This window comes from Hyperolius riggenbachi, chromosome 9 (genome assembly GCF_040937935.1).
Source record: "Hyperolius riggenbachi isolate aHypRig1 chromosome 9, aHypRig1.pri, whole genome shotgun sequence".
In the NCBI taxonomy this organism is placed as follows: Eukaryota; Metazoa; Chordata; class Amphibia; order Anura; family Hyperoliidae; genus Hyperolius; species Hyperolius riggenbachi.
Genome location: NC_090654.1, coordinates 285,049,859 through 285,071,204, shown reverse-complemented (window position 1 = coordinate 285,071,204; position 21,346 = coordinate 285,049,859). Strand labels below are relative to the sequence as shown.

Here is a 21,346-nt window from a genome sequence, read left to right as displayed (position 1 = left end):
AAATGGTAACTGAACCAACTAGGGGGAATGCGTTACTGGATCTGATCATTTCTAATAGACCAGATAATGTATCAAATGTGCAGGTTCAAGAACATTTGGGAAATAGTGATCACAACATGATAACGTTTGATCTGGTGACTGATAGGCCACGGGGCAGCGGGACCACTAAAACTATGAATTTTAGAAAAGCAAAGTTCACTCAAATTAGGCAGGCACTAAGTTTGGTGAAATGGGATAATGTACTACAAGGGGAAGACACTAAAGGGAAATGGCAAGCTTTTAAAAACTTATACTCAATCAATACTGTAGTATGTATATCCCATATGGAAACAAAATGTCTAGGAATAAAAAAAGGCCTCTATGGATAAAAAGAAAGTTTAAAGATAAAATGAAGAGGAAAAAGAATGCCTATAAGGTCTTAAAACAGGAGGGGACCGAGGCTGCACTAAGCAATTATAAGGAGTGCAATAAAAATTGTAAAAAAAGAAATTAGGCAGGCAAAGATTGAAGCTGAAAAACAAATCGCTAAGGATATCAAACCTAACCCAAAAAAGTTTTACAAGTACATTAACTCTAAAAAAAGAAAGGTTGACTGTATAGGACTCCTAAAGGATGAGGATGGGAACTCAATGGTGGATGACCAAGGTAAGGCAGAGTTATTAAATGCTTTCTTTGCTTCTGTCTTCACAAAAGAAACAGCACTGTTGCAAACTACAGAGGCGGAAGAGTCTCAATCTTCTAACTGTAATATTAAATACTTAACGCAGGAAGAAGTAAGGCAAGACTAAATAAATTAAAAATAGACAAGGCACCTGGCCCGGATGGCATGCATCCTCGGGTCCTAAGGGAATTAAGTTTAGTTATAGATAAACCCCTTTATCTTATCTTTTGTGACTCTCTTGCAACTGGCAGAGTCCCAGTGGATTGGCGTACAGCCCACGTTTTCCCATTATTTAAGAAGGGCAAAAAATCTGATCCAGGAAATTATAGACCTGTAAGTTTAACATCAGTTGTATGCAAACTATTTGAGGGGTTACTAAGAGATACTATACATGACTTCATAGTAGAAAATAATCTTATTTCTCAGCATCAACATGGGTTTACTAAAGACAGGTCCTGTTTGACTAACATGCTCAGCTTTTATGAGGTAGTGAATGCTAATATGGATATTGGGAATGCTGTAGATGTGATATACTTGGACTTTGCAAAGGCCTTCGACACTGTTCCCCACAAAAGTCTGGTGCAAAAGTTGAGGATGCAAGGACTGGGTGAGAGTCTGTGTTCATGGATAGGGAACTTGCTAATGGACAGAAAACAAAGAGTTGTGGTCAATGGATCGTACTCAAAATGGGAGACTGTTAGCAGTGGGGTCCCACAGGGGTCTGTTCTGGGTCCAGTGCTCTTCAATTTATTTATTAATGACCTAGTAGATGCAGTAGTGAGCAATGTTGCTATTTTTGCAGATGATACAAAATTGTGCAGAATCATCAACTCTCAGGAAGATAGTGTCATATTGCAACAGGATCTGGATAGGATGGCTATATGGGCACATACATGGCAGATGAAATTCAATGTTGACAAATGTAATGTCATGCATTTTGGACGTACTAATGGTCTAGCACCATACAAAATAAATGAGATACAGTTGGGGACATCAAACTTGGAGAAGGACTTAGGAGTACTCATTGACAACAAGTTAAATAATCGTACTCAATGCCAAGCAGCTGCAGCTAAAGCTAACAAAATTTTGGGATGCATTAAAAGGGAAATAAAAACTCGAGATGCTAGCATAATATTGCCCCTGTTTAACTCTCTAGTAAGGCCACATCTGGAATATGGAATTCAGTTCTGGGCACCACATTACAAAAGCCAAACTTACCTCGGGTAATGTCTTTTCCAGTAGTCCGAGTGACAGCACCCCTCCTATGAGACTTGTCTCCCTCCTAAACTTTGGACAGGAAGCTAGAAGATACAAATTTGCATAATAGGCAGGCAGGAGTAGTATATAAAGATGTTACCCACCAAAGGTATCCAGTTATAAAAAAAGACACGGACAACATATGCTGCTGAAACAATACTTTAATTATCCCCTCTAATAGGGTGGGCCGGAGGGGTGCTGTCACTCGGACTACTGGAAAAGACATTACCCGAGGTAAGTTTGGCTTTCCCAGAACGTCCTCCTGACAGCACCCCTCCTATGAGACGATAAACAAGAACATTATACACTAGGGAGGGACTACTGCCTGCAACACTTTTCTTCCAAATGACAGATCAGTATTGGCTAATAAGTTTAGTCTATAATGTTTCACAAACGTATTTTGGCTGGACCAGGTGGCCGCTCTGCAAATCTGCTCTATCGAGGCGCCTGCCCTCTCTGCCCAAGATGTTGATACGCCTCTTGTGGAGTGAGCTTTAATTGAGGTTGGTAAAGGTCTCCCTTGAGCCCGATAAGCCGCAGTGATAGCTTGTCTGATCCATCTTGCAATTGATGGTTTAGAGGCTTGCCTTCCTTTGAATTTCCCCGCAAACAGCACCAACAAGGCATCTGATTTTCTCAAAGATACAGTCCTTTCAAGATAATGAAGGATACACCTAACATCCAAACAATGAAGTTTCTTCTCCTTTTCATTCGTTGGTTTATCACAGAATGATGGCAGAAAGATCTCCTGAGATCGATGAAATTTTGAAGACACTTTAGGAAGGAAAGCAAAGTCTGGACGCAGAGTAATCCTATCCTCTGAGATAGTACAATAAGGTTGCTTAATGGATAAGGCCTGAAGTTCGCTGACTCTCCTGGCTGTGGTGATTGCCAGAAGAAAGGCCGTTTTCAACGTCAGAAGTTTATCCGGAATCTGATCCAGAGGCTCAAAGGGATGTTCACAAAGACTCTGCAACACGATATTCAAGTCCCAAGGAGGCACCTTAGATATCACCACCGGCCTGAGACGTTTAATTCCCTGAAAAAAACGAAGAAAAAACTCCTCCTGAGCTAATCTTCTTTCTAAATATACACTTAAAGCTGCTGTCTGAACTTTAACCCTCCTGGCGGTTATTTTTTTTTTGCCAAAATGGCAAAAATCCTTTTTTTTTTAATTTTTTTTTTTGTGTTTCATGTAAAGCTACCAGAGTGGTAGCTACATGAAACACCACTAGAGGGCGCATGTGTCCCTCTAGTGCGATCGTCGCCGGCATCAATAGCAAACAGGGGAACGCGTATATAACGCGCTCCCCTGTTTGGCTTCTCCTGTCGCCATGGCGACGATCGGAATGACGTCATGGACGTCAGCCGACGTCCTGACGTCAGACACCTCCGATCCAGCCCATAGCGCTGCCCGGAACTCATTGGTCCGGGCAGCGCAGGGCTCTGGCGGGGCCCTCTTGCGCCGCTGCGTACGGGCGATCGCCGCAGAGCGGCGGCGATCAAGCTGTACGCGCGGCTAGCAAAGTGCTAGCTGCGCGTACAGCATTTTAAATGGAGCAAATCGCTCCATCAGGGGCTGAGATATCTTCCTGCGCGGCATAGCCCGAGCTCAGCTCGGGCTTACCGCCAGGAAGGTTAAGAGTACTGGCACTTAATCCCATGTGAAATCCATCCTGAAGAAACTCCAGAGCTGAGGCGGAAAGTGTAGGATCATTATCCTTCCTAGTACACCATTCACAGTAAATGTTCCATGTTTTTTGATAAATCTTTCTCGTAACCTTCTTGCGGGATTGTATTAACGTCTCAGAAAGTCCATCCGAAAACCCCTTAGATTTCAGGATTCCCCACTCAATCTCCATGCTGAAAGGTGAAGGCGCTTGAGGTCCGGGTGAAGAACTGGGCCCTGCGACAACAGATCTGTTCTGAGTGGAAACAATATTGGTTGACATATTGCTAACTTCTGTAACAGAGCAAACCATGGTCTTTTCGGCCAGAAAGGTACTATGAGGATTACTTGTGCTCTGTCCTGCATAATTTTGTTCAGAACCCTTGATATTAGAGGTATTGGAGGAAATGCATACATCAGGTTCAACCTCCACTCTATGGAGAAGGCGTCTATCTGCCACGGATTGTCCTTTGGATACAGGGAGCAAAAGTTTTGACACTTTGAATTTTGCCTCCTTGCGAATAAGTCTACTGCAGGAATGCCCCATGCCTGACTGATCTGAACAAATACTTCTGGATTCAGAGACCACTCGTCCTGTAAAATCGCTGACCTGCTGAGATAGTCTGCCACAACATTGCAAGTCCCCTTCAGATGAATCGCTCTGATGGAAGATAAGCTGTTCTCTGCCCAATGCAGAATTCTTGCTGTCTGAGACCACAACCGAGGACTTCTTGTTCCTCCCTGATGATTCAGGTAAGCCACTACACTGCTGTTGTCGGACCTGATCAGGACGTGACAGTGATTGATCTGATCCTTGAAGAATTGAAGGCCTCTCCATACTGCTTCCAGTTCTCTGCTGTTGGAGGATCGTCTTGCCATCGTACTGGACCACTGACCCTGTGCTGGAAGAGAGTCCATGTGAGCGCCCCACCCCCATGTACTGGCATCCGTCGTTATGATTCTTTGAACTGGAAAAAACCACATGCGACCTTCTGACAGGTGAGACAGTTCCTGCCACCAGTTTAATGACACTTTTACACTGTATGGGATCAGAATCTTCCTTTCTAGGGCTGAAATAGTCCTGTTCCAGCTCCTTAGTATCCACAACTGCAGGGTCCTGACATGGAATTGACCCCATTGTACTGCAGGGAAGACTGAGCTTAACAGACCGAGTAATGCCATGGCTTTTCTTATACTGATGGCTCTTGATTCCTGAAAAGAAAGAACAGAATTAAGTACTGCCGAAATTTTCCTTTCTGGGAGAAAAACTCTTTCTTGGCGGGAGGAAAAAATAAATCCCAGATATTCCATAGACTGGCTGGGTATTAGTGCAGATTTTGACCAGTTAATTAACCAGCCTAAAGACTCTAGACTGTCAATGCATGATTTAACCTGATCACTTACAGACTGTAAAGAATTACCCCAAATTAGTAAATCATCTAGGTAAGCAATGATGTTAATGGATCTACACCTTAAGACTGCCAATACTTCTGCCATTACCTTTGTGAACAGCCAAGGGGATGAAGCTAGCCCAAAAGGTAACACATTAAATTGGAAATGTCTTACCTCTTCTTGAAGGTGAATTGCAAATCTTAGGAACTGCTGGGACTCTAGATGGACTGGCACATGCAGGTAGGCATCTTTGAGGTCCAGAGAAGCTAGAAAACAGTCTTTTTGCAACAGGGTTATTACAGAATTCACATTGTCCATTCGAAACTTCCTGTATTTTACGGCCTTGTTCAACCCCTTTAAATTTAGAATAAATCTGAAGGCTCCCTGAGGCTTTTTTATCAGAAAAACTGGTGAGTAGAACCCTAGGCCTCTCTGGCAGGATGGTACTTCTCTGATCACTCTTTTCTCCAGAAGTGAAGCCACCTCCTCCTGTAACGCCTCTCTTTGGTCTGTTGACCTTGGCTGCGGAGTTACCACATACTGCTGGGGTGGGGGATATTCGAATTCTATTCTGTACCCTTCCAATATTATTTTCAAGAGCCACTGACTTGTGAACCGCTGGCACCACCTTTCGTAGTAGTGGGAAAGCCTTCCCCCTACTGGAATACTGGCGTCATTGCTTATTGGGTTGGTTGGGCCGGGGAAAAAGAGCCTTCCCTTTTTGGTTTCTACTTGGAATCCACTTTTTCCTAGGTGGGATCTTTGCCTCAGGTTCCCTGTTGCCACTGCGAGCTGGGCCCTTGTACTGAAAAGCTCTCTTTCTTGTAGGGAAATTTTTCTTATAGTCTGAGGTTCTTTCTAGCGTCTGGTCTAGCTTTGAACCAAATAACAGCTCACCTTCACAGGGTAAACCACATAACTTGGAGCGAGACGAATTGTCCCCCTGCCAAGTTTTCACCCATATTCCTCTCCTTGCCGAGTTAACAAGGGCAGTTGTTCTGGCTGTTAATTTAACCGTATCATCTGCTGCATCTGTTAAGTAATTAGTAGCATTAAATAAATTCGAAAAGTCCTCTAAAATCTCTTCTCTGGGCACCCCCGAAGCTATCTTAGACTGAGTCTGCGTGAGCCAAGCTTTAAGGGATCGTCCCACTGCCGTAGATGCCACTGCTGGCTTAAATGTTAAAGATGCTGACTCCCATGCCCTACGCAACAGATTGTCCATCTTTTTATCAATCGGGTCTTTTAAATTGCCAAAGTTCTCAAACTGTAAATCAGATCTTCTGGACAACCTTGAAAACGACGGGTCCAGTTTGGGAACCGGACCTCAGAATTTTTGATCATCAGGACTGAAAGGATAACGACGAGAAAGAGACTTGGGCCAAAACGCCCTCCTTTCAGGGTCATCCCACTCCTTCCCAATCATTGACTTTAGAGAGGAATGGACTGGGATGAAGCAATTCTGGGGTTCCGCCAAACTCACGTACATCTGATCCAAGGGGGTCAAGGATTTTCGCTCCACTGTTATACCCATAGTGCTCTGCATAGCAAACAACAAGTCCTTCATTAAGTTAGGTGCAAAGGCGAACTTCTGAGGAACCTCTGGGTTCTCCTCCTCTTCTCCAGAAATTTCCTCTAAAGATGAAATTTCTCCTTCCTCTCCTGATAATTCTGAATCCCCTGACTCATTATCCTTCCCCTTACGCTTAGCTGCAATTTGATGCGGTGAAGTGGGAACCTGTAAGGCTTCTAACTGACTGGGCCCCTCAATCACCAGGGCTGGAGGATTTCCGTCTAAAGGAGCAGGTATAGTACCAGTAACAGAGGCTGAAGTAGAAGGAACTGCAGACTCCGCCAATGCAGAATCCTTTATCTCTTTAATGGCCGAGGCCATCTCAGACCGCATCCACCCCATCAAGTCCTTAAACACCACTGGGGATTCCTCTTTGACTACTTTCTCTCTACATGACTGGCAAAGTTTCTTTGTAGAGGAAGAATAGAAGCGTGAGTTACACATAACACAGCGTTTCTCAGTTCTGCCCGAAGCTTGTCCACCTTGAGTTTGCTGAGACCCCGATTTATCCTGATCTTTATCACTTTTAGAGGGTTTAGGCTAAAAGAGAAAATAAAGAGACTATCAGCCTTACAAGGTGGACCCAGACACTTACAAACAGCCCTCTCAAAGCCTGATAACCTTTAGCTCACCAGAGAGGGGATAGCGCCAGACTCCGCAGAAGTCAGAGGAGAAGGGCCTACAGCGTCCTCCATGATCACCGACAGCAATGGTGATCGTGGCTCAACATATACATATATATATACCCCTCGGAATTACCTGCAGCTGAAGTCAATTCTCTTTCCCCGCCGCGGCCCCTGCCGCTGCCGTCAGCTGACACGTCATGCGGGACGCATGCGCATGACGTCACATCCGCCCGGAACTTCCGGTATGCCTCCTCCACGCTGTGCGCTGGACCAGCCGAGTCCCCTGCTCAGCCTTAGTATGCCCGCGCTGCACCGCTGCCCTCGCCGCCTGACGTAGTAGCACTGGAGACCTCTCAAAGCGACAGGAAAAACAACTGGATACCTTTGGTGGGTAACATCTTTATATACTACTCCTGCCTGCCTATTATGCAAATTTGTATCTTCTAGCTTCCTGTCCAAAGTTTAGGAGGGAGACAAGTCTCATAGGAGGGGTGCTGTCAGGAGGACGTTCTGGGAAAAAGATATTGCAGTTTTAGAGCAGGTGCAGAGACGAGCAACAAAATTGATGCGTGGGATGGAAGGTCTCACTTATCGAGAAAGGTTAGATAAACTGGGTTTATTTAGTCTAGAGAAAAGACGCCTTAGAGGGGATCTAATTAACATGTATAAATACATCAGAGGGCAATATAATACCTTGGCGGATGAGCTTTTTGTCCCTAGGCCTTCTCAAAGGACTAGAGGACATGATCTGCGCATGGAGGAAAAACGTTTTAGCCATTTATTTAGGAAAGGGTTCTTTACAGTTAGAGTGATTAAGATGTGGAATGCATTGCCACAGGAAGTCGTTATGGCAAACTCTATACCTGCATTTAAAGGGGGCTTAGATGCTTTCCTTGCGTTGAAAGACATCCATGGCTACAATTACTAGGTAATGCCTAATGATGTTGATCCAGGGATTTTATCTGATTGCCATCTGGAGTCGGGAAGGAATTTTTCCCTTTAGGGGCTAATTGGACCATGCCTTGTAAGGGTTTTTTCGCCTTCCTCTGGATCAACAGGGATATGTGAGGGAGCAGGCTGGTGTTGTGCCTTCCTCTGGATCAACAGGGATATGTGAGGGAGCAGGCTGGTGTTGTGCCTTCCTCTGGATCAACAGGGATATGTGAGGGAGCAGGCTGGAGTTGTACTTTGTTCTCTGGTTGAACTCGATGGACGCATGTCTTTTTTCAACCAAAATAACTATGTAACTATGTAACTATGTAACTATAGCATTTTGCTCAGCGGGGACATCTTGTGGCCAAATAGTACAATAAACCTACTGACTTTGGGGGGGGGGGGGGGGGGGGGGAAGAATAATATCTATGTCAAGAGGGCATATAATTATTAAATAATGGGCTAAAAATGAGTGATGGATGTAAAACTGAAAAAATGCTCCTTTATTTCCAAATAAAATATTGTCACCATACATTATACTAGGGATATAATTTTACAGTTGCATGAATGAAAAATAATGAATTTTTTCAATTTTTTTTCTTATTATTCCCATTATAATGCATTTAGAATAAAATAATCCTTAGCATAAAGTAGCACCCAAAGAAAGCCTAATTGGTGGCAAAAAAACAAGGTATAGATCATTTTGTTGTGATAAGTAATGATAAACTTATTGGGGAATGAATGGAAGGAGCCCTGAAATGTGAAAATTCCTCTCGTCCATAAGGTGAAAAATACCCGCGGGCTAAAATGGTTAAGGAATGGCCGCTGACCAGGAAGTGAGGTGGGGCTGTGCACTCCAGTACAGGCCTGACTTCCTCTTAGCATCAGGCACAGGGATGTGCCCATCTCATGTATAACGAGCCAGACAAGGGATTTCCAATACAAACAGGATTTCACAGTCAGGCCTTTTATTCTGATATAATCCTCAGTACAATGAGATGACAAATATACCGCTATGACATAACACTCACCACATAAACATCTTTGGGGTCGATAGAAACACTGAGGATAGGCGCATCGTGACCCCGCAGCGTTTTCTGCACGTTGCTGTCATCGACCTGCACCACCTTCACCAGGAAATCCCTGCAATAAGAACACCGGCAAATCATCGAGGTGGCCATACACTATACAATCAAACTGCGTAATTTTTTACAACCATCTCATAAAACGGTCAACTGCATAGAAAACAAAAATGTAACAACAACTGACCAAAGTCCAATAACATTGTTAGAGAATGTGATAAAACACCTGATCATGGTAGGAAAAAAAAACAGGTTTAGGCCTGCGAAACGCGTTGAATACTTTTTTTGCTGATTTTATCCTTTTGGCGTCTCTGTTCTCCATTACTATACTATTAGCATGTCTAACCACCATCTTGTTCAGGGTGGGAGATTTCCTGCAGGTGCCACGCCCCTTCTCACAAAGGAACTGGAGGATGACTGGCGAGCCATGAGGTGAACCATCTGTAGAAGACAGGGGGGGGGGGGGGACTAGACCGCAAGGAAATGTCAGCACTACAGGATCTTCTCAAAAAATTAGCATATTGTGATAAAGTTCATTATTTTCTGTAATGTACTGCTAAACATTAGACTTTCATATATTTTAGATTCAAATACACACAACTGAAGTAGTTCAAGCCTTTTATTGTTATAATATTGATGATTTTGGCATACAGCTCATGAAAACCCAAATTTCCTATCTCAAAAAATAAGCATATTTCATCCGACCAATAAAAGAAAAGTGTTTTTAAAACAAAAAAAAGTCAACCTTCAAATAATTATGTTCAGTTATGCACTCAGTACTTGGTCGGGAATCCTTTTGTAGACTTGACTGCTTCAATGCAGCGTTGCATGAAGGCAATCAGCCTGTGGCACTGCTCAGGTGTTATGGAGGCCCAGGATGCTTCAATAGCGGCCTTAAAGAGACACTGAAGCGAAAAAAAATATATGATATAATGAATTGGTTGTGTACTATGAATAATTACTAGAAAATTAGCAGCAAAGAAAATATTCTCATACTTTTATTTTCAGGTATATAGTGTTTTTTCTAACATTGCATCATTCTATAATATGTGCAGATTACACAACACTCAGCATTCAAAATGAGTCTTTCAGAGCAGTCTGCGACCTAATGACCTCTCCTCTGGCAGCGAAAAAGTAAATAGTTCAGTAACAGTTGAGATAATAAAAGTCAGAAGACAGCCCTCTCCACGACTTTGAAAGTCGTAGAGCTCAATGGCTTGTTTGCATAGAGATAACAACTGGAGTTTCTTAACTCTTCCTGTACTGGAAACAATTAGACTGATGTATCTGATCTTAATGTTTTATTTCTTAGCTGTACTACACATACAAATCATAATATCGTAGTTTTTTTTTCGCTTCAGTGTCTCTTTAAGCTCATCCAGAGTGTTGAGACTTGCGTCTCTCAACTTTCTCTTTACAATATCCCACAGATTCTCTATGGGGTTCAGGTCAGGAGAGTTGGCAGGCCAATTGAGCACAGTAATACCATGGTCAGTAAACCATTTACCACTGGTTTTGGCACTGGGAGCAGGTGCCAGGTCATGCTGAAAAAAGAAATCTTCATCTCCATAAAGTTTTTCAGCAGATGGAAGCATGAAGTGCTCCAAAATCTCCTGATAGCTAGCTGCATTGACCCTGCCCTTGATAAAACACAGTGGACCAACACCAGCAGCTGACATGGCACCCCAGCACATCACTGACTGTGGGTACTTGACACTGGACTTCAGGCATTTTGGCATTTCCCTCTCCCCAGTCTTCCTCCAGACTCTGGCACCTTGACTTCCGAATGACATGTAAAAGTTGCTTTCATCCGAAAAAAAAGTACTTTGGACCACTGAGCAACAGTCCAGTGCTGCTTCTCTGTAGCCCAGGTCAGGCGCTTCTGCCGCTGTTTCTGGTTCAAAAGTGGGTTCATGCTTCCATCTGCTGAAAAGCTTTATGGAGATGAAGATTTCATTTTTCAGCACAACCTGGCACCTGCTCACAGTGCCAAAACCACTGGTAAATGGTTTACTGACCATGGTATTACTGTGCTCAATTGGCCTGCCAACTCTCCTGACCTGAACCCCATAGAGAATCTGTGGGATATTGTGAAGAGAAAGTTGAGAGACGCAAGACCCAACACTCTGGATGAGCTTAAGGCCGCTATTGAAGCATCCTGGGCCTCCATAACACCTGAGCAGTGCCACAGGCTGATTGCCTCCATGCTACGCCGCATTGAAGCAGTCATTTCTGCAAAAGGATTCCCGACCAAGTATTGAGTGCATAACTGAACATCATTATTTGAAGGTTGACTTTTTTTGTTTTAAAAACACTTTTCTTTTATTGGTCGGATGAAATATGCTAATTTTTTGAGATAGGGAATTTGGGTTTTCATGAGCTGTAGGCCAAAATCATCAATATTAAAACAATAAAAGGCCTGAACTACTTTAGTTGTGTGTAATGAATCTAAAATATATAAAAGTCTAATGTTTATCAGTACATTACAGAAAATAATAAACTTTATCACAATATGCTAATTTTTTGAGAAGATCCTGTATATACAGGCATACTATTGTTAGGTTAGAACAGTGTGTGTGGTAAGGTTAGGGGTGTCCATATTTGGAGGGTTGGTATTTAACCCCCTGCCGACCGCTCCACACCAATTGGCATGAACGCGGCAGCAGCCTCAGGACCACTCCACGCAGATCGGCGTGAATGGCAGCATTGCACCCGTAACGCATAAAAATGTACGTGTTAACCTCCTTAGCGGTCTGGACGAGCTCAGCTCGTCCATTACCGCCGGAGGGTGCCGCTCAGGCCCTGCTGGGCCGATTTGTTTCAAATAAAAAGGAGCACACGCAGCCGGCACTTTGCCAGCCGCGTGTGCTACCTGATCGCCGCCGCAGCGCGGCGAACCGCTGCGTGCAGCGGCGAAAGAGGGTCCCCCCAGCCGCCCGAGCCCAGCGCACCCGGAACAAACAGTTCCGGCCAGCGCTAAGGGCTGGATCGGAGGCAGCAGACGTCAGGACGTCGGCTGACATCCATGACGTCAATCCGCTCGTCGCCATGGCGACGAGGAAAGCGAAACAAGGAAGGCTGCTCATTGCGGCCTTCCTTGTTACTTCTGATCGCCGGAGGCGATCAGAAGTACGCATTAGGAGCGCCCTCTAGTGGGCTTTCATGCACCCAACTTTCAGTTGGCTGCATGTAATAGTTTTTTTTTAATAAAAAAAAAAACCCTCCCGCAGCCGCCCTGGCGATCTTAATAGAACGCCAGGGAGGTTAATGTCCGCGATAGCTTCCTGCACCAGCAGGGATTCGTAAAAAGGTACGCATTGCGGCTGGCCGACTCCCGGTCGGCAAAAATGAAACTAGCTGGCGGCGGGGGACCGGAAGAGCCATGAGTGACTGCGAGGGCACAGGGCGGCTGCAGGGGGCTGGTAGAAGCCCCAGGTAACAAACTTTTTTTTTTTCGGTTTAGGTTTCCTTTAAAGAATTGCAAACTGGGTAATCCCTGCCCAGGAATACCAGTCCTCAGACGTCAGCAGAAAAGACTCACCCGGAACCAGCAGCTATTCTACTGCCATCGGTATTGAAGACCACATGATTGGCGTTGGTGGTGAAACGAGTCAGGATTCCGTCCGGATCTCCGTCGGGAAAAGTGTGAACCTGAATGGCGTTGTTGGAAGTTGCAGTGACCAGCTTCCCGTTCTGTGATAGACGAGGATATACAATGTAAGCAGATCATCATGTGCGTTACCTCCACTGCTGCTACTCTATTAGGGGATGTGGGAAGGGGCTACTAGACCACCAGGAAGCTAAATGTAGGGGGCGGGCCTACACTAGACCACCAGGAGAACTACATGGAAGAGGGGGCTCCACTAGACCACCAAGGAAGCTACGTGGAAGGGAGGCACTGAACCACCAGGGGAGCTAGATGGAGGAGGCGGGGCTCTGCTAGACCACCAGAGAGGCGATATGGGAATGTTAAGAAGGGGCCTGGTATTTGTAACTTGGCTTATATTCTGGTATATACAGGTATAACATAAGAATTTTTACACTGTATTCCTAGCTTAACGTATTAACCTCCTGAGCGGTATGCCCAACACTGTTTCGGGCAACAAAATGTAGCAAAAAGCGGTATGCCCAACACAGTGTCGGGCCTGCCGCTCAGGAAGATTTTGAGATGCATAAGTGACCCCCGGTATAAGTTAGTTCAGTATAGCGGCTCCAGTAAATGTTAGCTAGCAACAGGCTAGCTAGTATACTTGCCCTCCCCCCTCCAATCTCCAGCCGCACTTAGGCCTGGTGCACACCAAAAACCGCTAGCAGATCCGCAAAATGCTAGCAGATTTTGAAACGCTCTTTCTTCTTTTTCTGTAGCGTTTCAGCTAGCATTTTGCGGTTTTGGGAAGCGTTTTTTGGTGTAGTAGATTTCATGTATTGTTACAGTAAAGCTGTTACTGAACAGCTTCTGTAACAAAAACGCCGGCAAACCGCTCTGAACTGCCGTTTTTCAGAGCGGTTTGCGTTTTTCCTATACTTAACATTGAGGCAGAAACGCATCCACAATCCAAAAAATGCTTCACCCCGGGAGCATTCGTTTCTGCAAAACGCCTCCCGCTCTGGTGTGCACCAGCCCATTGAGATACATTGACCAAGCAGATCCGCAGCCGCAAGCGGCTGCAGAAACGCTGAAAGAGCCGCTCGGTGTGCACCAGCCCTTACTCACAGAAGCCTCTATCCAGCAATCGCCACAGCCTCCCTGAACAGCTCCGGTATTGTCTGCTGGAAGGATCGGTACAGTGCATGGCATCATGCCTATGGGGAACACGCGTACCTACATAGACTATCTTGGGGGACACCTGTATCTAGCTAGCCTATCCTGCGGACACCTCTACCTACCTAGCTTATCCTGAGGGACACCTGTACCTACCTAGCCTATCCCGGGGACACCTGTACCTACCTACCTGGCCTATCCTGGGGGACACCTGTACCTACCTAGCTTATCCTGAGGGACACCTGTACCTACCTACCTGGCCTATCCTGGGGGGCACCTGTACCTACCTACCTGGCCTATCCTGGGGGACACCTGTACCTACCTACCTGGCCTATCCTGGGGGAAACCTGTACCTACCTAGCCTATCCTGGGGACACCTGTACCTACCTGGCCTATCCTGGGGGACACCTGTACCTACCTAGCTTATCCTGAGGGACACCTGTACCTACCTACCTGGCCTATCCTGGGGGACACCTGTACCTACCTACCTGGCCTATCCTGGGGGACACCTGTACCTACCTAGCCTATCCTGGGGACACCTGTACCTACCTAGCCTATCCTGGGGACACCTGTACCTACCTAGCCTATCCTGGGGACACCTGTACCTACCTAGCCTATCCTGGGGACACCTGTACCTGGCTAACCTATACAGGGGGCACCTGTACTTACCTGGCCTACCTGGGGGACACTTGTACCTACCTGGCCTATCCTGGGGGACACCTGTACCTACCTAGCATATCCTGGGGGACACCTGTACCTACCTAGCATATCCTGGGGGACACCTGTACCTACCTGACCTATCCCGGGGACACCTGTACCTACCTGGCCTATCCTGGGGACACCTGTACCTCCCTAGCCTATACAGGGGGACACCTGTACTTACCTAGCAGCCTCAGTGCAGGTTGAGCATCTGCAGCTTGGAAGTATAAATGATCAGAGCTTTTGGGGAGTAATTTTGAAATTCAATTTTGATTTTGTGTTTCAAGCTTTTATTTAACTCAAAATGTCCACTAGACCCTTGCTTGACATTTTGGTAAGTTACAGGCAAAAAAAAATAATAATTTAAAATTAATTCTTTTTGCACAAAAATCCAGCAGAAACTGAACGCCAGGGAGGTTAAGGTCGTACTACAATTGATCAACTGTACAATGGAGACGGACTGCGTTTTACGTGAGCTCGTTACCTTTAAAGCAACGGCGTACGCCTTTTCCCCAACGTTGATAGATTTCGGATCATCGTCATCCAAATTCTCCCAGATCCGGATGTCGCCGTCACTGCCGCATGTCACTATATGGCTGGGGGAGGGGAGAGAACATGTGATAAGCAACACCAAAACTAAAAGCTACTATGGTGCAGTTCTACAAAAGTACATGATGTGCAGTTTTCATGCATAAAGACGGCTGCAACACAATTTCTCTTTCTACAGGTTTGTTTTAAAGCACAAGAGCTAAAAACAGACAATGAACAGATTCTCCTTTCGGAATAGAATAACCCACCTTCCTGTTTCATCAAAGCAGACGTCTGTGTGGCCTTCGGGGTGACCGTAACGCATCGGCTTCTTCTCTGCAGGCATGATCTGCAAGGAATACCAGGAGAGAAGTCAAGAGGAAGCACATGGCACACATTCTGCAATCCAGCGCGACACCAGCCCTGATATCACCAAACTGCCCTCTGCAATCCAGCGCGGTACCAGCACCGAGATCACCAAACTGACCACTGCAATCCAGCGCGATACCAGCACCGAGACCACCAAACTGCTTACTGCAATCCAGCGTGATACCAGCACCGAGATCACCAAACTGCTTACTGCAATCCAGCGCGATACCAGCACCGAGACCACCAAACTGCCCACTGCAATCCAGCGCGATACCAGCACCGAGATCACCAAACTGCCCACTACAATCCAGCGCGATACCAGCACCCAGACCACCAAACTACCCACTGCAATCCAGCGCTATGCCAGCATCGAGATCACCAAACTGCCCACTGCAATCCAGCGCAATACCAGCACCGAGATCACCAAACTGCCCACTGCAATCCAGCGCGATGCCAGCATCGAGATCACCAAACTGCCCACTGCAATCCAGCGCAATACCAGCACCGAGATCACCAAACTGCCCACTGCAATCCAGCGCGATGCCAGCATCGAGATCACCAAACTGCCCACTGCAATCCAGCGCGATGCCAGCATCGAGATCACCAAACTGCCCACTGCAATCCAGCGCGATACCAGCACCGAGATCACCAAACTGCCCACTGCAATCCAGCGCGATACCAGCACGGACCCAAGCAGGTAATTTCAGCACGCACTCCGCCTGACCTGGGTGCCTCCATAGACAAAGGGCGCTGTTCACAAAGCATTACCGCCTTCAGTAATGCTCAAAATAGCTGATTTTACTGATCACCTTTCCAAGTAACAATTCACTAAACCTGTCACCGCACAGAAAATCACTGTTCCTGACTAGTGAGCTAAATTACCGACTTGTGCGGTAACCACCTCAGGAAATGGCAGAAAGTGTCAAAGATTTCCGCATGCCATTTACCGGTCAAAAGGGTTCGGTATTTTTCTCCAGCTCACAGCAGCCGATAACGCTCTCTCCCCCCCCTGCTGTCTCTGTGCAGTGGATTTGACAGCCAGCCTTTGGGGATAGCCAGGCAGCCAATAGGCACACAGCCTGCTTCTCACTCAGATTGGATGCGACAGGGATGCCAATGGGTCGTTCAGTGCAACAAAGCAGAGTAAGCTGACAATTCTGCCGGCATCCCTGCATCCCTTTAGATGTGCATATTTGTATTGTAGCACATAGAAGAGCTCCCCCTGGTGGCTCCAGCACATCTAAAGGGATGACAGGCTGCACAGGACAGAAAACCACACACACAGCTCCTGCCTGCCTGCTGCCCGCTGCTAGAAGGCTGATAGTAGCCCAGACTGATCCCGACTGAGCGTGTGCAGTAGCCCAGCTTGATCCCGACTGAGCATGTGCAGTAGCCCAGACTGATCCCGACTGAGCATGTGCAGTAGCCCAGAGTGATCCCGACTGAGCATGTGCAGTAGCCCAGACCGAAGCAACTGAGCCAATTACCAGGGCTGATGGCGGCTGAACCTGGGAGGCCAGAGAGGGACTCGCACATGTTTATGCTGCAGGAGGGAGCAGCGGGTAAAAATCGGTTCTGCTTATATTTACAGCTCTGGTTTCTGATTTGGCAACTCTGCTGGGGTGTAATGTATTGTCACACAGGCACTACATGTGACAAGTCTTCTTTGGGGTACAGTGTATTGTCACACAGCTATAATAGATGACAGGTCCTCTCTGGGGTGTAATGTATTGTCACACAGCTATAATAGATGACAGGTCCTCTCTGGGGTGTAATGTATTGTCACACAGCTATAATAGATGACAGGTCCTCTCTGGGGTGTAATGTATTGTCACACAGCTATAATAGATGACAGATCCTCTCTGGGGTGTAATGTATTGTCACACAGCTATAATAGATGACAGATCCTCTCTGGAGTACAGTGTATTGTCACACAGCTATAATAGGTGACAGGTCCTCTCTGGGGTGTAATGTATTGTCACACAGCTATAATAGATGACAGGTCCTCTCTGGGGTGTAATGTATTGTCACACAGCTATAATAGATGACAGGTCCTCTCTGGGGTGTAATGTATTGTCACACAGGCACTACATGTGACAAGTCTTCTTTGGGGTACAGTGTATTGTCACACAACTATAATACATGACAGGTCCTCTCTGGGGTGTAATGTATTGTCACACAGCTATAATAGATGACAGGTCCTCTCTGGGGTGTAATGTATTGTCACACAGCTATAATAGGTGACAGGTCCTCTCTGGGGTGTAATGTATTGTCACACAGCTATAATAGATGACAGGTCCTCTCTGGGGTGTAATGTATTGTCACACAGCTATAATAGATGACAGGTCCTCTCTGGGGTACAGTGTATTGTCACACAGCTATAATATATGACAGGTCCTCTCTGGGGTGTAATGTATTGTCACACAGCTATAATAGATGACAGGTCCTCTCTGGGGTGTAATGTATTGTCACACAGCTATAATAGATGACAGGTCCTCTCTGGGGTGTAATGTATTGTCACACAGCTATAATAGATGACAGGTCCTCTCTGGGGTACAGTGTATTGTCACACAGCTATAATATATGACAGGTCCTCTCTGGGGTGTAATGTATTGTCACACAGCTATAATAGATGACAGGTCCTCTCTGGGGTGTAATGTATTGTCACACAGCTATAATGGATGACAGGTCCTCTCTGGGGTGTAATGTATTGTCACACAGCTATAATAGGTGACAGGTCCTCTCTGGGGTGTAATGTATTGTCACTCAGCTATAATAGGTGACAGGTCCTCTCTGGGGTGTAATGTATTGTCACACAGCTATAATAGGTGACAGGTCCTCTCTGGGGTGTAATGTATTGTCACACAGCTATAATAGATGACAGGTCCTCTCTGGGGTACAGTGTATTGTCACACAGCTATAATAGGTGACAGGTCCTCTCTGGGGTGTAATGTATTGTCACACAGCTATAATAGGTGACAGGTCCTCTCTGGGGTGTAATGTATTGTCACACAGCTATAATAGGTGACAGGTCCTCTCTGGGGTACAGCGTATTGTCACACAGCTATAATAGGTGACAGGTCCTCTCTGGGGTGTAATGTATTGTCACTCAGCTATAATAGGTGACAGGTCCTCTCTGGGGTGTAATGTATTGTCACACAGCTATAATAGGTGACAGGTCCTCTCTGGGGTGTAATGTATTGTCACACAGCTATAATAGGTGACAGGTCCTCTCTGGGGTGTAATGTATTGTCACACAGCTATAATAGGTGACAGGTCCTCTCTGGGGTGTAATGTATTGTCACACAGCTATAATAGATGACAGGTCCTCTCTGGGGTACAGTGTATTGTCACACAGCTATAATAGGTGACAGGTCCTCTCTGGGGTGTAATGTATTGTCACACAGCTATAATAGGTGACAGGTCCTCTCTGGGGTGTAATGTATTGTCACACAGCTATAATAGGTGACAGGTCCTCTCTGGGGTACAGCGTATTGTCACACAGCTATAATAGGTGACAGGTCCTCTCTGGGGTGTAATGTATTGTCACTCAGCTATAATAGGTGACAGGTCCTCTCTGGGGTGTAATGTATTGTCACACAGCTATAATAGGTGACAGGTCCTCTCTGGGGTGTAATGTATTGTCACACAGCTATAATAGGTGACAGGTCCTCTCTGGGGTGTAATGTATTGTTACACAGCTTTAATAGGTGACAGGTCCTCTCTGGGGTGTAATGTATTGTCACACAGCTATAATAGGTGACAGGTCCTCTCTGGGGTGTAATGTATTGTCACACAGCTATAATAGGTGACAGGTCCTCTCTGGGGTGTAATGTATTGTCACACAGCTATAATAGGTGACAGGTCCTCTCTGGGGTGTAATGTATTGTCACACAGCTATAATAGGTGACAGGTCCTCTCTGGGGTGTAATGTATTGTTACACAGCTTTAATAGGTGACAGGTCCTCTCTGCAATGTATTGCCATTCTGGGTGACAGGTCCTCTCTGGGGTGTAATGTATTGTCACACAGCTATAATAGGTGACAGGTTCTCTCTGGGGTGTACTGTCTTTCTGGGTGACAGGTCCTCTCTGGGGTGTAATGTATTGTCACACAGCTTTAATACATGACAGATCTTCTCTACAGTGTATTGTCATTCGGGGTGACAGGTCCTCTTTAAGGACACAGCTGCAGCAGGTAAGAAGTCCCTGGATAGCTCAGCAGCAGATGGGAAGCAGCCCCGGCACAGCACAGCCGCACTACATCTCCCAGCATTATCACAGCTCCGCTTACCTCTCCGGGCTCCGGGCTCCGAGCTCCGCGCTTTCAACTTTCGCGGGAAAACTGGAAGCTGCTGGCGGGAAACTCCGCCCCTCCGCACTCTGCCAGCCAATCCCAGCGCAGCACAGGAACAGCGTTCCACAGCACGTCAACGGTGCGTTCCAAGCCTCACCATCACTAGCCACGCTTCCTGTCACATGACTGCTATTGGAGAGACGTCAGGAGCTCTCAGCTGTTATGGGAGGGGCTTCGCTGTGTAACCGTTTCAGTGCTGAACGCATCTCCTTAGTAGCGTTTACTGCCCCCCAGCGGCTCGATTCAGCTCTGCAGCAGTGTTACATTTGCTGTTATAATTAAAAAATGTTTCTGTACCGTGTTAGCTACACAAATTATGTAGGCAGAAAAAAAACTAATTCTTGTAAAAGTAATACCTTTTAATAATTATATAGTTATAATTATAAAGCCTCCCTTAGTTAAATAGCAAAATATTACTTTTTTTAACCTACTTTTTAATACTTGTTAATTGTTAAATACTGAAAAGTTATTTTTACAGAAGATTAAGTTATCTCTTGGGAAATGTAAACTGGATAACGGCCTATGTGGTTGATTCACGATTTGCCATTATATTGCTGTGCGCAGACAGTGCAAAGCAATTACTAATGGCAACAGAGCACTACGCACTGTGCAATTAGCACGATGCACGGTACACAAGTAACGCAAGCATTGCTTTGGTAACGCACCTTATGCTACTTGTGCAATGCGCATTACCATAGCAATGATCGTATTACTTATGTGGTTAGTAGTACCCCATCTAGTGGCAAGGTTTTGCCACCTTTTGGTTTCTGTGACTGTGAGTATTATAAATAATCAAAAAGGGGGAGAAGCAAAGAAGTCTGGCACTGTAGTTTCAATGCAAGCAGCAGGTGTACAAGATTTGAAATCACAGTGGTTGCACAGGAACATGTGTACACGTGAAAAGATGATGTACTTATCGTGCTCTGCTGGAGTGGGGAGGCATCTGTGGGCGCCAGAGGGTGCACGGCCTCACGACCGTTTCGCAATGGGGTGAGCCTTGCTTCCTCGGAGGCTAACGTGCACGTGTACACATGTTCCTGTGCAACCACTGTGATTTCAAATCTTGTACACCTGCTGCTTGCATTAAAACTACAGTGCCAGACTTCTTTGCTTCTCCTCCTTTTTGATATGTTATGAAATTATCATTTGTGTCTTGAGCACGTAGTTCCTGCTGAAATTTTCACACCTGCTATTGGCTACCTTTTACATCATCCACAGTTTTTCTGAGTGCCTGCCACCCCCTCTCTCTCAGATTGCAAGTATTATAAATAAGGATGAGCGAGATAAAATTTGCAAAAAGTCCATCTTCCCCACACTTCTTCCCAAAACGGAACTCCCGCTGTGAAAGCAGAAGTGTGGGGAAGTTATAGAGTGGCGTAGAGCACATCGGTGAGATGAGGCGGCTTAGACGAGATAACCCGAGTCTCTGCACATCCTACG

The 21,346-nt window shown here is 45.9% G+C and overlaps 1 protein-coding gene across 2 annotated transcripts in view; it reads right to left on the bottom strand.

Moving 5' to 3' along the window:
• The window catches only part of WDHD1 (WD repeat and HMG-box DNA binding protein 1), a 110,980-nt gene extending 91,040 nt beyond the window's left edge, over positions 1-19,940 (bottom strand). The window contains exons 1-5 of one of the 2 annotated variants that reach the window (XM_068254717.1): positions 19,844-19,940; positions 15,452-15,531; positions 15,139-15,250; positions 12,735-12,886; positions 9,143-9,254 (exon numbers count right to left, since the gene is read on the bottom strand). In XM_068254717.1, coding sequence (XP_068110818.1) covers positions 9,143-9,254; positions 12,735-12,886; positions 15,139-15,250; positions 15,452-15,528 — 453 coding nt within the window. In that variant the 5' untranslated portion in view covers positions 15,529-15,531; positions 19,844-19,940. Of the gene's footprint in view, positions 1-9,142; positions 9,255-12,734; positions 12,887-15,138; positions 15,251-15,451; positions 15,534-19,843 lie in introns of both variants that reach the window. The other variant, XM_068254718.1, reaches the window with a different exon arrangement.
• Positions 19,941-21,346: the final 1,406 nt, after the last annotated feature.